The sequence below is a fragment of the Raphanus sativus genome, chromosome 1 (genome assembly GCF_000801105.2).
Source record: "Raphanus sativus cultivar WK10039 chromosome 1, ASM80110v3, whole genome shotgun sequence".
Lineage (NCBI taxonomy): Eukaryota > Viridiplantae > Streptophyta > Magnoliopsida > Brassicales > Brassicaceae > Raphanus > Raphanus sativus.
Genome location: NC_079511.1, coordinates 16186977 through 16203598, shown reverse-complemented (window position 1 = coordinate 16203598; position 16622 = coordinate 16186977). Strand labels below are relative to the sequence as shown.

The following is a 16622-nucleotide window of genomic DNA, read 5'->3' as shown; positions in this document are numbered from 1 at the left end:
TCGGGGAAGACCAGATGAATGAAGTCAGAGCCAAGATAGATGCTTTACCTGCATTTCTGGGGTAGCCAGTCTGCTCAGCTGATGAAGAAGAAGCTAGAGAAGATGATACAGAGGAAGATGTGAACTACATTGGAGGTACTGGATTTCAGAGATATGGAAACCAGAGTGGAAATAGAAACTTTTTTGGCAGTGGTCAGAAGAGTAACTACAACCAGAGTTCACAGTATCAGAAACCATTCACCAACACAAGGAACTACGGCAATTCAGCTTACCAAAACCCACAGCCACCCACCCAGGAGAGTAAGTTTGATGCCATGATTGATAGAGTTCTGGAAGGTCAGCAGAAGCTTACGGTAGACTTCAATGGGAAGATTGATTCTGTCTTCAACAATCTGACCACAAGGATAGACACCATTTGCACTCAAGTTAAGAAATTTGAGACACATATTGTCCAGACAGAAGACTCTATCAGGAGGATTGGAACTTCTAAGAAAGTAGGGGAAGGAAATAGGAAACACCACGTGAATGCTATCATAGATGATGATTTTTGGCAAGTGGTGAAACAGGAGAAGCTACAAGAAGGAGACTTTGAAGTGGAAAGTTCATTAAGTCTCGGTGGATCACAATGGTGTCGATCGACACCAACTAGTCCACATCGATCGACATCAAGTATGTCATTTCCGGATACGACTGCAGATTGCAACGCGGTTAGGATATTGACACATGCTGAATTCACGGCTTCTCATCCATACCCACCCACCCACACCTACGAAGATATCGACCGACGAGACGAGCCACTCGTCGATCGACACAAATACGAGAAACGTATCGATCGACCCTTTTCTCCACCTATCGATCGACACGCACCTCTCACATACCGAGTGTAACTACCATCGATAGACAGCAACCGAATCAATGCACTCAGACCCACACCAAAACCACAAGCTAACCCTACAGAGATCACTGGTAACCCTTCAGACACTACACCTACATCAGAGGGAACTGAAGGAAGAAGGTTAAGGAGTAAGAAGGAGAAGATTCCTAAGAACCTTAAGAGGGAAGCTAATGAAAAAGAGATTGATGGTTTCACTAAGAGAGTTATCAGAATCCCACCAGAGAAACCTTCTGAGGAGGTTTACTTCACAAGCAGATTGTGGATGTTCTTCAGAGAAACAAGGGAGACTAAAACTGACATTAGGAGAAGGTTTGACAATGTCAAAGAATATATGAGGAAAAGGATTACTTTGCAGAAGAAGAATGATCTTGGGAAGTTTGCAATACCCTGTGTAGTACAAGGGATTGAATTTCCTCATGCACTATGTGACACTGGTTCATCAGTCAGAATCTTACCAAAGGTCATGGCAGACCATCTGGGCCTGCAAGTAGAGCCTTCACCAGAGATCTTTACCTTCGTGGATTACTCTCAGAAAAACTCTGGAGGCTTCATCAGAGACCTGGAGGTACATATTGGTAATGCTATCGTTCCTGTGGATTTTCATGTCCTAGACATCAAGGTTAATTGGAACTCTTCCCTCTTACTTGGAAGAGCATTTATGGCTACAGTAGGAGCCATATGTGACATGAACACCAACAGGATGTGCTTGACTATGATAGATCCAGAGATCCACTACGACCCTGTCAAGCTTGGCAAACAACCATCCAAATCAGTAGTAAAGGAAGATGATACTGGTATCATAGCAGTTTGTCATTGTCAAGTCGAGTATGAGACAGAGTACTCGGGATCGATCGACAGCACTTTAACATCATCGATCGACACTTGCAAGACAAAGGAGATCGACAACAAATATAGATCATCGATCGACAGAGACCCACCAGATGATGAACTCGATCTACCAGATCATTGCTACCCGAAATTTCGCCATCCCACCCAGCCAAAAGGAAGATGATTACTTAGTAAGGAGTTGGGCAGATAGCGGATTTCATGAGAGTTTTGCAGTAGACATAGCCACCTCTTCCCACAGTGGAGACCACACTGAAGAACATGATGCAGACTATTGGGAAGAGAGAGCTTGGGAAAATTACTTGGAGAATGACAGATTTGTAATTCGATTCCCACAATTGATCGACATCAAACGCCCACCATCGATCGATTATCTACTTCATCCAGCAAAATGACATCGTCCATCGATCGATATCGCCAGTATCACATCGATCGATATTAACCAGGATGACTTGAAGGACAAAATTGGAATTTCACCGATTATGACAACACATGGGTATAAAAGGTTGACAACTCAAGCCACGAAAATTCAAAACTTTTCACCTTCTACCCAGCAGCTTCCAGCATTCAGAAACCTATCAATGGAGGTCTGCAACAACATGTACAATCGATCCAACCGTGCAGCTAGACGTGCACCATCCATCGCCACCACCACAGCACCATCGATCGACGACTTCAACAGGGCTCAACCTCGATCTCATGAACCTTACGATATCAGGAACGTTTCACTAACACCTGATGAATTTGGAATTTTCAGGGACACAGATGGCTATGCAAGAGCAATGGATGGAAGAGTTCTGCACATAACCAGAGAAGACATAGCAGACATCCTCCAAGTTGCTAATGGACCAGAAAACCTGTTCACACAGCAACGTAGCCATCCAGACATCCTAGCTCACGTCCAGGACAACCACAACACCAACACAAGGGAGGATACATTTCCTCAACACTTCGGTCAACCTAGGAATTCACCATCGATCGACATCGTTTCAACACCATCGATCGACGGCGGATATCCCGGATCGATCGACAGACAAAGAGTCAGATCGCCCGACAGACGATTGGAGTTTGGACGACGTGCCTTCAATACTGATGGATCCATGAGATTCAAATGGGAAGCTAAGGATGAATATGGTGTCTACAGAGATGAGTTTGGCTATGCTAGAGAAGTTGATGGTGAGATCATCCATGTTACCAAGGAGCAAGTAAAGAGAATTCTGGATAGAGAATCCCTTTTTCACAGAGGTTGCTTACGCCTTCCAGTACACACACGCCCTTACCATGCATACATACCACCACCAGTACCCTACAGTAGAGAGGAGATAGATGATATGGTGACTGATGTATGGAGAGCTCAGGCACACCTTGAGGCAAACATGCACACATTGGTGGAAGACACTTTCCAGCCTTTGGATGTCAGTTACAAGGACTTCCAGAATGATATGGCTGAGATAAGAGTGGAGCTTGGAAACATATTGACCATGCTTGAGAAAGAGGCTACACCACCAGTATCGACCGACAGAGTACATGTACCATCGATCGACATCGGCAAGACTACATCCATGGACCGACCAGAATGTTCATCACCTAAGAGAGATGAATGGGAGGTTGCTTACATCAATACACGGATTGGAGACGTCTACAGCCCTCTCAGCAACAATGTCGAATGGTTAAGCAAGAGGATCGATCTTCTACAGAAAGAGCTAGCATCAATTCGCAAGAAAGACCAAGCTAAGAATGCTACTTTTTCATCGATCGACATGCCTAGACCAATATCGATCGACATCAAGCCACCACCAGCGAGAAGAGCATGCACTACAGCAGAAGTTGATGAACTAAACATGAGTTGTACGAGGCTATGGATGCTATGGAGAAGAGACTTAACGGGACCTGTGATACCATTGACTACACTGTTAACGAACGAGTTAACAACCTATGCAGAACTACTCGCCATATGAAGGGCAATATACGTGCTCTGCAGTACCAATGACAGTGCTCACAGTCGACCGACACAGTAGATTCTGAGTCGACCGACAGACCCCTCAGCGAAATGACCGATGCGCATCTCGTAGCATCGATTGACACCGAGTCTTTACCAGATCGAGATCAGTTTATTCTTGACAGGATCGATGCATTACAGAGTGAGCTGAAGGAATTGTCTGTACATACCTACCAGACCATCGACATGAAGGTTGGCAACATCGAATACATTGAGAATTCTGTGAGGAAACTTCAAGATACAGTCCTCAAGATAGATAAGAAACAACTACGAGCGGATGATGCCACAAGAAGCTTCGTCGCCACATGGTTCAATAGTAGGAGACACAAGATTGATGATTGCTGTCCGGCAATCAGCAGTTTCTGCACCCCATGAGTCATTCACCTACCACAGTCGAGCTAAATGACTATAACAAATCGCTGAGTGGAAGGCAACCCACTATTAGGTTTTCTTTTATTTTTCTTTATTTTATTTATTTTTTCATTTTTTTACTTTTATTTTTTCGGATTTTTTTGCAGTTTTTATTAGATCTAAGTAGAATGATGATTCTATCGACCGACATTCACCATTCATATCGCTCGACACCACACGACCATTACTAACGATCGACGTACACCACTACGAATCGATCGACACCTTGTCGATCAGGTTTATTCATTCTAACTTGTTATATTTATTAATTATGATTTATTTTATTTACCTCACCACCGGCTGTGTTACACGAGGACAGTGTAATTTAAGTCTGGGGGGGGGGAGAGTTTACTAATATGTGTTTTTATTTTGGTTTTTATTCAAATTGTTTTTCAAAATTATTTGTCGCATAAGTATTAAATAGGCACATTGATATAGATTTATATTTGCTTGTCTGACCACTCTTTAGCACCATTCTAGATTACTGATTGCAGATAGTACTAAAAATGCTAAAGTGGATCAACCTGCCATCTATATTGACTAGCTTAGATTGTTTGAAGGAACCAAAGATGACCTCCAACACTAATACTGATTTATTTGCTTGTCTTGGGGCTTGGAAATCACAGGATCGGAATCCTCCTACAAGTCTGGAAGGTAAAAAGTCTGTGTGTTTCTGGTTCCCTTCCTTCTCTCTCTTCAGCGTTTCGAGATATAAGTTTATGTTATAAAGATTGAAATGATTTCTTGAGAGGCAGAGGGGTAAGAGTGTCTCCCGCGACCCCAGTATTCTAAATCTCAAAGATGATCACACATTGTGGAAACGAGGGATAGGTTGAGTACCGAACCCCATTATTCGCTACACTTTGCCAAAAATGTATGAGTTACAATGAAAATGTCAATGAAATGGACTAGATGACCTATGTGGCATCGAAACCTGTTGAAATTGAAACTAATAAGAGATTCAGAGAAGAGAGAAGAGGGGAGAAAGGGACCAGAGAAGACTACATGTGTGTTCAGATACTTGTTTGAGTTGAATCCATGTGTCATTTTATCGATACTCCCAAGGTAAAGCCTGCACTTTTATTTTATGTTAAGAAATGAGGTTAGTAGAGGAGAATGTCAGATGAGATTTGCTAAGTTGTTGAATAGATGAGTTTGGTTGCTAAGCTAGGATAAGGCATAATGAACTTTTGTGATTAGGATGTTTAACATGAATTGCAAACCCATAGAGTGATGACTTCAATATTTTGAATCTTTCAGTTTCTGTTGTTTTCAAACCTTTTCCAAAGACTACTGTTTTTGCTTGAGGACAAGCAAAGGAGTAAGTCTGGGGGAGTTGATATACCATGGATTTTACCAGTTTTTAACCATGGTATACTAGTATTTTATTATATATTTAATCTGTTTTCTAGCCTGTTAGGTATGTTTTCAGGTTCAAGAGCATTTTGTGAGAAAGTGATGTTTTGGAGCATTTTGGAGTACAAGAGATGATATACCCGAGTTGACCATTCAAGACTAAGTCGGAAGTCAACATTGCTATTATAATCGATCGATACTCATCCTGAGTTGTCGATCGATGTAGCTGAGAAGATCCGCGTACTAGAAGATTATAATCGATCGATACACATCCAGTGTTGTCGATCGATATCAAAGACGGAATGGTTTAGCCGACTACTTCACCAAGACTTTACCAAATTATGAGATTGCCCCTGACGAGTTTTTAACCTAATGGAAATGCTTAAATATTCCTGCTAAGTGTTTTTTGACGGAAACCTTCGAAAGAAGCAAGTTTTTGACAACCCTCAAGAGAAAAGCAGAGAGTGTGAGAGAGAGACTAGAGTTTTATTTGTTTTGAGAGATTGGAGAGATTTCTCATCTCCTTTTGTATTTCTACTTTATTCTATCTATGCAATTCTTTCATCTATCTATTGTTATGAATTGCTTAGCTATGTCTGAGTAGTCTACTTGTTAGATATAGGGTTCAAATAGGTTTGTAGGATTAGCCCCAAACTATAATTGCTAAGTTTTGATACTCATCAAATGGATTGCACCCTATGCTTGTTTTAGATTAGCTAACTAGAAAATAGATCACTATGATCTTTGATTATCTTGAATTATCCATTTGAGCTTGCCTGTCTCCCGTTGAGAAGAGCGACAGCTTCTCCTTGAGACCTTGTGTTCATATTCAGCTCACACATAGGCAGATCTAGAAGCCGTCGATCGATATCCCGACAAGTGAATCGATCGGCGCTGCGAAAGGTGTATCGGTCGATATCTCAAAAGGATATCGATCGACTCTTTTTCTATGTCATCATACTAGAGGTGTGGCCAGAGATCTAGATAATTTAACCAGTGAGATATCACTTGAGTTAAGCGGCTGAGATCTATAGTATCATGCAAGCAACTTGTTAAAGCATTTATAGAGATTATAATCTCCATTCCTGAATAGAAACCCTATGTCTAGCACTTTTTATCACATTTAAACAACCCATTATATTGTTAGTTAGAGCAACTACCTTGCTCATTTTAGGAATTGTTACTTTTATTTCCATCATATAAACCAACCATGCCTAGGATTAATTAGTAGATTTTATTTAATTGGTTCCCTAGCTCCTCGTGATTCGATCCCTAAGTACTACAGCTGTACCTCTTATTTGAGAGAGTAAGTTCTACTGGGTAATTTGAGCACTATCAGTTTGCAGATGCAGGGTATTTGTCTGACCCTCATAAAGCTTGATCACAAACTGGGTATGTATTCACGGTTGGAGGAACTGCTATCTCTTGGCGCTCTCAGAAGCAAACACTTGTGGCCACTTCCTCAAACCATGCTGAAACAATCACTCTCCACGAAGCAAGTAGAGAATGTGTTTTGGCTTAGATCAATAAGTCAACACATATATTCAAGTAGTGGAATACGCAGTAGTCCAAAACCAATCATTTTATATGAAGACAATACAGCGTGCGTCGCTCAAATAAAGGAAGGGTATATCAAAAGCGATAGAACCAAGCATATACCACCGAAGTTCTTTTCATATACCCAAGAACTCGTGAAGAATAAAGAAATTGAAGTGAGATATATTTGATCATGTGACAATGCTGCAGACCTCTTTACGAAGTCACTACCAACTACAATATTTAGGAAACATGTTTACAACATTGGAATGTGTCATCTACAAAATCTGTAACGATTGTTTATTCAAGGGGGATCTTCAGTTGTACTCTTTAACCTTGCTATGGTTGTTCCTACCGGGTTTTTCAAGTAAGGTTTTTAACGAGACAACTAAACGCAAGAAATATTAATGACAATGGTCTTCAAGGGGGAGTGTTACAAAAGTTAAGAGGGTTTCATAAGGAGATGGAGATGGAGTCCATGACATTACTGTAATATTTGTCTAATTTTCTGCCTATATAAGAAGTTGTATTGAGATCATTTTACGTTGCCCCTTTCGAACATAAATAATATATCTTTCTCTCTTTGGTATACTTCTTCTTCTTTGTATTATTTATTTTTGTATTCGTAGTATCTTTTATTATTTACGTTAATCATTTATACTATCTATACTATTAAAAAACATAAATATGAAACACAAGATGAATCAATATATCTATCTTATTAAAACTCAAGTACAAAATTGGAATGTTTGGAAACTTAAATAGGAGGATTAAAAAAATTTAGAGTGATTGGAAACTTGAATAGTATTCTTAATAAAATTTGTTTGGATGACAAAAAAAAGCATCTATTAATTGTGTTTCCATATTTTACTTAGTTTAACAATTTAATTAATTATATTACCTTAATAATAATTTATATCATTAGTTATATTACCATAATAATAATAGTGCATATTTTATTTATTAGTTAATCAATATTAACTTTGGGCCAATTATAAAATAAAAATGTTAAATAATTAGGCTTTACATATGATTAAATGTTTGGTTTAGTTTATTTTACTAAAACATTTTTATTTTAGTTTCAATCAGTGAAAAATTACTTACCCAAAAACATAGTTCAAAGATATGTTTTGTGAATAAAATAATAACTTAAATCAAAATAATTAAAATATGCTACATTTATTGCCACTTAATTTTTCACTCCATATAATTATTTTACTTGATAAAAACTATTTCTACTTCACTTAATTTAACCAAACACATAGAAAGTGTTTTTTTATTAATTTATAAAATCAGTTAGACGTGAACATCATCTGTCCATTTAGGTACATGTTGTTCCTTTCGGATATCGTTTTTTTTGTTTTGAAACCAAGTCCCGCTTGAATATTATAAACTTATGTGTGGATTTTGAGTTGGGTCATTCTGGATTTGGATGAATTCGATTATGATGTATATGACCCTAAAATTATCTAAATAACCAATATATCTAAAACGAGTTCGGATATTTATAACAAAAATAGCCATATAACCTGATTCGGTCCAGGTCTTTTGAATATTGTTAGTTATATTATGATACATCTAAAATGTATAACACTAATTATGAAAAATAAATATCGATGTATAAAAGTATATTTCAGGGGCCAGTTTAACAAAATATTAATTGGTTCAGTTGAAATAAATATATTTAAAAATTTTATATGAACTGAAAAAAATCAATATAAAAGTACTGTACATTTGGATTCAAAATCATTTCTTTTAACAACAAACTACACAAATATGTTGATTTTTATAGAAATTTAAATTACAATGTAAATATTTAATTAATATAGAAATATGCCACATTGTTTAAACAAAATATCAATGTAAAAGTATTGTACAGTTGCGTTTTAAAATCGTTTATTTTAACAACAAGTCAAATAATTGTATTGATTGGAGGGAAAATAAAACAAAGCCAGAGAAACATATATTTTACGAGAGACACTATGTATCGAATTTATTATAAAGAAAATTTTATTAAGATAAATATATTCAATAATTACAAACAAATAATATATTTCATAAAAGTGAAAAATAATATCCGCGCTTTCGAAGCGCGGATCAAAATCTAGTTTTAATTATAACAAGTTGAAATTATTAAAGTTGTTACATTATTCGCTTTAGTGGGCTAAAACACAAATAAAAATCTATAACACAAATTTCACAGAACTTGGGCCGTTTAAAAGACATTGCTTGCCTGCTTGGGCCCAACTGTACAAATATATAAACCCACTCTAAGGAAACCCTAGTATTTTCTAACCGATTTGCGCGAGAGTTAAAGTGTAAAACGGCGAGAGCTTCGCATCTTCTCTCTCAGGCAGCTCTCTCTACTCTACCGATCGAACAATGGTAATTAGGTCTTACGCTATCTTTTCCCTTTTCCAGTTAGTTCCTCGAATGCTCTCATTTCTTAGATCTATTTTATTGATTTACTGATTAATCTATAATAGTATAGTTTCTCGTTGAACACATCTACTCCGTTTATACTTTGTTAGTTTCCCGACTATAGAAGTTAGAAGCAGCCTAAAAACATGAGTAAAGACCCGTGTTTTGTGATTGTAACTGTGTAGTCGCTGGTAGCAAACGAGGAGTTCCAGCACATTCTGCGTGTGCTTAACACTAACGTTGATGGCAAACAAAAGATTATGTTTGCTCTTACCTCCATCAAGGGTATTGGAAGAAGATTGGCCAACATTGTCTGCAAGAAAGCCGATGTCGACATGAACAAGAGGTATGCTTTCTCTTTCTCTTTCTCTCTATCGTTTTTTTTTGTCTTTCAGTGATTATAATGTCATTGAAATTCACTCGAGATTAATTAAAATTTCCTTTTACATCGAACATAGTGCTGTGTTTTGTGTTTTTCTGTAAGTTCTAAGTCATGTTTGCTTTTGACGAATCAGTGATATGAATTATGTTTCCGCTTTGTTGTCTTAACTGTCTTTTAATGAAATTGTTAGCCAACGTTTGCTTTTATTATTGTTCTTCTGACTTTGCGGCCTTTGTCTGATTGATTTATATGTTCAGCGATAAGTTGTGTAGGGTTTCTAATGGTCATATGATCTCTAATTTCAGGGCCGGTGAGCTGTCTGCAGCTGAGATCGATAACCTCATGACCATCGTTGCAAACCCAAAGCAGTACAAGATTCCAGATTGGTTCTTGAACAGACAGAAAGACTACAAGGATGGAAAGTACTCCCAGGTTGTTTCCAATGCACTCGACATGAAGCTGAGGGATGATCTTGAACGTCTCAAGAAGATCAGGTAAAGCTCATTTACTAATCCTAATCATACAGGCTCGTTTTCACTGTCTTCTCGTGTTGTCTGATTTTCTTGACAATGAGCAGGAACCACCGTGGTCTGAGACACTACTGGGGTCTCCGTGTCCGTGGACAACACACGAAGACCACTGGTCGCAGAGGAAAGACTGTTGGTGTCTCTAAGAAGCGTTAAGACAATGATGCTAGCTGCAGCTGGATTGGATCTTTGACAGTCCCGTTTTTATGTTTTTGTTATTTCGTACAATTTTGCAAGTCTCAAAGACTCGATTTTAGGTGTTTTGTAAGACATTCTTCACTTGTTTTGTTATATTTCGAGATAATATTGTTGTCACGGGATCTTGAAGTCAATTCTTTTGTTTTCCTTATAAAACCATCCAAATGTTCTTCGCATTTCATTTTTATTGAAATGCTAATTTGGTTTGGTAGTAAAAAGAGATTTCATATATTATGAGAAGCTATCCGTTAATTCCGCAAAAACATTGCAAAACAATTTCATCCGTCTGCGAAGATCATAAATTAAGGCTAAACCATGAATCAAAACAGAGATGTAGATGTTTCTGATCATTTACTACTTGCTATTACTAAGAACATCTCCATCCCCACTCCATATTTTATGGAAAATGGAATAGTGAACAAAAAATAAAAGCATTACTAGAGTAATGCTTTTATTTTTTGTTTATTACTCTATTTCTCACTCCATTTATTTTATAAATAGAGTAAAATTAGGAGTAAAATTTGAAGTGGGGATGGAGATGCTCTAATACTAGGCTTTGTCTTCGTTGTCATCAGAATCCGAAGCAGCTCCGAGTTTCTGTTGACGAGTGGTTGGAAGAGAATAGCTTCGTCGCTCTTTGCCTCCTGGCTTGGAAGAGGCATTACCGTACCAGATCATACCAAGAACTGCAATAATCATTCCAATAACCACGTGCAAGTTTAGACCTTCTCTACCAAAGAAGAAGAATCCCATCACCAGCACCAGGATTGTCTTCATGTGCCCCAGGACTTGAAATGACACCGCTGTGAATCTCCCGATGCAGATGAACTGGCTCAAATTGGTCCCGATGGCTATTGTGCACGAGAGGGTTATAAACAGCTGCATAATTCCAAAAAAAAAACAAATCTATTCTTAAGATAAATAAGACGCAGCCATTGAATTGCATGTAAGAAACAAGCTAGCCTCGTGTACTTGGCTTAGTATGCTGAGTTTAAAAAAGGCTGTTACCAAATGGCAGAGATATAATAGCAGAGCATCAAAATCAGATTATCACAAGACTCATAAGGTGATGACGAATATTTACTGATATTCACATAAATATTCATTCCGGAGAGTCAAGTTATATGAAGTTTGTAGTGGCTTACCACGGAGACCAAGTTGTAGTCGTACATGTCTACTCTTTTTTCTGTGAGCCAATAATCAAGAAATGGACCAACAACCAGCAACGTTGCGGCTTGTGCTGGAGCGGTATGTCCCAATAGGTTGAATGAGCTAAGCGAGTACTTGCGCTGAAGGTAATGTACATACTGCAATCATGTATAAACAACACCAAACTTACTTTTGAGTTAAAGATAAAGGAAGGTAAAGATATGATTGAGAAGACAGACTTACGTATTGTTGGAGAGAAGTAGTCCAGACGGCAACAAAAGCAGCAAGAAAGCCTTTGGTATTGACACTAACATCAGTGACAGTGCAGACACCAACACCAACAAGAACGAGTCCAATGCTAAGCTTGGTGTCTCTGGAGTAACGGATCTTATCTAACACCATTTCCAACAAGCAGGAAACAGGAATCATGCTGAGCTTTGCAATCTGGGAACACAGATATATATAAACATTGTTAAATCAAAAGATTAGATGGTGCAATTTGAGAAGCAATAAATTATTGTTATTTACCTGATAAAAACCGACAGAGTTCCACATAAGACTAACGTTCATCCCAACAATGGAGAAGTTAGCAAAGAGAATAAATCTGAGAAGCTCGGTGAAGGGAAGATGAGAAGGCTGAATGTAACCAAGACATCGTAGAACAATGGTCATAAGAGTTGTAAAGGCGAAATGTAAACCGGTTAAGGTTGTAGCTGCATGCAGGCATGGGGGGTTAGGGTTCAAGACATAAGTAAAAGACTAGAGATGTTAAAGAAGAAGAAGAAGAAGAAGAAGAAGAAGGTTAAATTGATTGATTACCAAAGGTATAACCATAAGAGGCCATCAAAGCTTTATTGACAATGATGATACCAACAGAAGTGACGACATTGAACATCCAAGCAGCAGCATCTGCTGCTGTTTTCTTCTCTGCTTTACTACTCACAGGAGCCATATTTGTTGATCTCTTCCTCTAATCACCAGATCTCCACATTCTGCTTTAAGAAGAAGATCATGTAGGCAGGAGTCAGAGAATAAGCAAAAGCGATTATTACGTGTTAAAGCAACAGTAATGGTGATCGGAGCAGAGCACCGGCGCCGGAGACGGCGAGAGAGTGTGTGGTCAGTGATGGCCTGATGGATTAAAAAAGAGTAATCTAAAAAAAGAGTAATCAGTTGTGCAGCGTAGGGCTCGTGGAGCCATACTAGTAGTGCTCAGGTTCCCCACCTATTTCGTTTCTTTTTCTTTTTCTTTTTCTATTTTAATTTATCTGCAATCGTTGATCAGAAATTCCTTTTTTTTCATCTGCAATCATAACATTTTACTATTATACCCTCTTTAGGATTCTATGTCACAATTCACAAGTTCCAAGTTCGGAGTTCCACAGGAAAAATGGCTTATTCCCCTGCGAACTAGTTGTTCCCGGTTTTTTCACACACGAACTTTTAAACCATGCCAAAACCTACACGAGCAACGGAAATATTGCTTATTCCCTTATGAACTAATTATTTCCAGCTTTTTCACACACAAATTTTTAAACTTTGCCAAAAACCACATACACTATGCTATTTTCTGAATTACATACACAAACTATCAATTTTAAGCTAATTCCTCTAAAATCGTAAATTGTTTTATTTAAACATTAACTTAGTTTATAAGAGGTGGATAGCCCATTTAATTTGGGTTGATAAAAAGAATAATACATGTTTTTTTTTGTCAACTGCTCTTCTTCTTCAAAAATCGTTTTACTCTTCATCATCAATTGGAATTAAATTTATTATTTTGTAAAAGATTAAACGTTTTACATGATGCATAAAGAAAGAAGAACAGCAACATAGCGGATTGGTAAACTAGTAGTTGCTGCTCTCTTTTTTATGCATCATGTAAAACATTTAATCTTTTACGAAATAATAAATTTTATTCCCAATTGATGATGAAAAGTAAAACGATTTTTGAAGAAGATGAGCAGTTGACAAAAAGAAAACAAAAAAGAACAAAACGATATATTATCTTTTTTATCAACCCAAATTAAACCGGCTATCTACCTATCATAAACTAAGTTAATGTTTAAATAACACAATTTATGATTTTAGGAGAATTAGCTTAAAATTGATAGTTTGTGTATGTAACTCAAAAAATAGCGTAGTTCATGTGGTTTTTGGCAAAGTTTAAAAATTTGTGTGTGAAAAAGCTGGAAATAATTAGTTCATAAAGGAATAAGCAATATTTCAGTTGTTCGTGTGGTTTTTGGCATGGCTTAAAAGTTCGTGTGTGAAAAAGCCGGAGACAACTAGTTTGTAGGGGAATAAGCCATTTTCCCGAGTTCCACATGTGTATCATAAATTTTGGTCATGCTGGTTCCTTAAAAAAAATAAAAAAAAATATGTATATATACATCTGTATTCATCAATCCTGAAAAGACATTCTAACAAAATGATCTAAATAAATATGTTTACAATTCTAATTTCACATCACCATATATGCGTTGCGTTCTGCTAAAGAACTCGATAATAGACTACCAAAAGTGAATCATTTTCTTTTGTTGAATGGGAGTGCAAAAGCGGACCTACTGTCTTAGGTGTAAGATCCATATTTTATATGTATCACTCATAGCCTAGAATGTGTGCTTAGCTTACATCTTGTTGCATGGATTAGTTATTTTCTTGGATTAGATATCTTCAAGTGGAATTAAAAGAAACAGCCATTTTATTCTAGTACGTATAGATTTTTGAAGAATGTAAGGTTTGATAAAAGTGAGCAAGTTTGATTCTGATATTGTAAGCAAGCAGAAGCTACAAACTTTTTCCACGCAATGCAAGAGAACATGATGTCGTGGACATTGCTTTGCTGGCTTATCATGGAAGGAAATTGTAAGACCTTTATAAATCTACAGAACATCACTCACATATGCCAAGATTGGTATTTAGCATTATCTAGGAGAGTTAAACTAACCGGGTCACCGAATCGGTCTGCAAATTTTGGCAAACAATATGTTAAATCTGTTATATTTACCTTTATTGTGATGTCGATTATAGGAAGTCTTGCTCACCAAAATTTACTTGTACTTGGTATCCAAGCTAAACCCTCTCATTATATCACTATATAAAAAGTTCATTATTCATGAAATAAGACACACCAATTCCTTTCTTCTCTTCTCTTTTGTTCTTTACTCAAAACACGTTATCAGCACGAAGCTCTAGCCATCTTAAGCTAATATGTATAGATTTATTTATTTTCCTTTAATAGCTTTAATATCCAATCCTTCTTCAAATCATGCTTATTATCAATTCATGGTTTGTAAGAATGAATTCATATACAGTATGAATTTAAGAGCTTTAATCGACAATATTGATCTACCTTGTTTCAAAGAAAGAAAATCTTGATTTAAAGAGATTTTGTCGATGATTATAAGCTAATGCTTAATATGATTATATTTTACATTTGCGTATATAAGCTAATTTATAGCTGATTATTTTATGTCATCACGCTAGCATATATTGTTCATATAGATGCTTTGCTTTTACTCGTTATAATTAATTAAGTTGTAAAGATGTCTCTACGGCTGCATACCATATTTTATTAATATCTATGGTTGCAACCAATGTTTTTTCTTTAATCTCAAAGAGAAAAACAGACTAAAATCTATACGTAGATTGATAATTGATTAAGACGTGTAGGTCGTTAATTTATTACACACTTTTGTGGAGCTATGATTATTATTCTTTATTTCATTTAGTTAAACTAGAATGACTTAATATCAATGGCATTGAATCTTGAATCAATATGTCTTTATATGATGTGTGAAAGAAGTTAATGCAATGACCATAGAATATTAATACTCCCTCTGTTTTTTAAAGATAGATGTTTTAGAAAAATAAATTGTTTCACAAAGATGTATTTTTTATGTTTCCTATACAAAAATTGCAAATTTCAATAAAATTGATTGAATTTATTGAAAGACTATTGGTTAAAATGCATTGGAATTTGATAATTTCTAAAAATGATGTATAGTTAATGTGTTTTCTTAATATGTGTGAAAACACCAAAACATACATCTTTAAAAAACAGAGGGAATATTGCCTTAGAAGTTGTATATAAAAATCCATGCATATATAGTTTACGTTCTAAATTTATTAAGGATGATTATATTTTACTTTATTTTCCTTTTGTTCTATTTAAGAAATTTGATTATTATTTTATTGTTTCAGTGAATTATGTCAAAGTTTACTAGTCTTGAATTTAAAGTTCTTCATATCACTGGAAACAATTACTTGGCTTGAGCATTAGATGCCGAATTTTCCTTTAGTGCAAAGGGACTTGAAACTACAATCCTAGAAGAAAATGAAGCTGAAAGCCAAGATAAAACAAAAGCTATGATACTCCTTCGTCATCACCTCCATGTAAATCTCAAAAATGAGTACTTGAAGGTGAAAGACCCGCAAATTCTTTGGAACAACCTAAAGGAAAGGTATGACCACCAGAAAACTGTGATTTTACCTAAAGCTCAGTATGAATGGACTACATCCAACTGGTTCTACTCCATTCCCTGAAGTGAATGTGACTGAACAGAACAACACTGGCCGCAGAAATGGCAACACTCGTGGTCGCGGTCGTGGTTGTGGACATGGTCGTGGAGATACACGTGGACGTGGATATGGTCAAATTCGAGTCCGAGGAGTTTCTTTTAAGAACTCTAACTCTCACCAGAAGTGGGAAAACAAGGATGGTAACAAACAAGCAACTGAATGCTACTGATGTGGAAGTAAAGACCATTGGGCTCGTACGTGCCGTACACCAAAGCATCTTGTTGATCTGTATCAAAAATCAGTAAAACAAAAGGGAAAGAATGTGGAAACAAATATGGTGTACGAAGGTGGAGAGGGAGACTTTGATATGGTTGATGC

At 36.7% G+C, this 16622-nt stretch overlaps 2 protein-coding genes across 2 annotated transcripts; one reads left to right on the top strand and one right to left on the bottom strand.

Moving 5' to 3' along the window:
* The first annotated feature begins 9308 nt into the window (after nucleotides 1-9308).
* Nucleotides 9309-10688, top strand: LOC108813302 (40S ribosomal protein S18). The gene is made up of 4 exons (XM_018585831.2): nucleotides 9309-9428; nucleotides 9650-9810; nucleotides 10152-10340; nucleotides 10424-10688. Exons 1-4 carry the CDS (start codon nucleotides 9426-9428, stop codon nucleotides 10527-10529), a joined length of 459 nt encoding a protein of 152 aa, XP_018441333.1. The 5' UTR covers nucleotides 9309-9425; the 3' UTR covers nucleotides 10530-10688.
* Nucleotides 10689-10770: 82 nt separating this feature from the next.
* Nucleotides 10771-12826, bottom strand: LOC108813295 (UDP-rhamnose/UDP-galactose transporter 6). Its single transcript, XM_018585819.2, has 6 exons — nucleotides 12811-12826; nucleotides 12540-12712; nucleotides 12249-12433; nucleotides 11964-12164; nucleotides 11717-11878; nucleotides 10771-11450 (listed from the first exon to the last, which is right to left on the bottom strand). Exons 2-6 carry the CDS (start codon nucleotides 12670-12672, stop codon nucleotides 11121-11123), a joined length of 1011 nt encoding a protein of 336 aa, XP_018441321.1. The 5' UTR covers nucleotides 12673-12712; nucleotides 12811-12826; the 3' UTR covers nucleotides 10771-11120.
* Between the last annotated feature and the right edge of the window lie 3796 nt (nucleotides 12827-16622).

Excerpts from the sequence above, each read along its gene's own strand:
- LOC108813302 (XM_018585831.2), top strand. Across the intron at positions 9,811-10,151 it reads GATGTCGACATGAACAAGAG|GGCCGGTGAGCTGTCTGCAG; the intron begins GTATGCTTTCTC and ends CTCTAATTTCAG. Across the intron at positions 10,341-10,423 it reads GAACGTCTCAAGAAGATCAG|GAACCACCGTGGTCTGAGAC; the intron begins GTAAAGCTCATT and ends GACAATGAGCAG.
- LOC108813295 (XM_018585819.2), bottom strand. The coding sequence starts at position 12,672 with ATGGCTCCTGTGAGTAGTAAAGCAGAGAAGAAAACAGCAGCAGATGCT. Across the intron at positions 11,879-11,963 it reads CTACTTCTCTCCAACAATAC|TATGTACATTACCTTCAGCG; the intron begins GTAAGTCTGTCT and ends ACATGATTGCAG. Across the intron at positions 11,451-11,716 it reads ACTACAACTTGGTCTCCGTG|CTGTTTATAACCCTCTCGTG; the intron begins GTAAGCCACTAC and ends GGAATTATGCAG.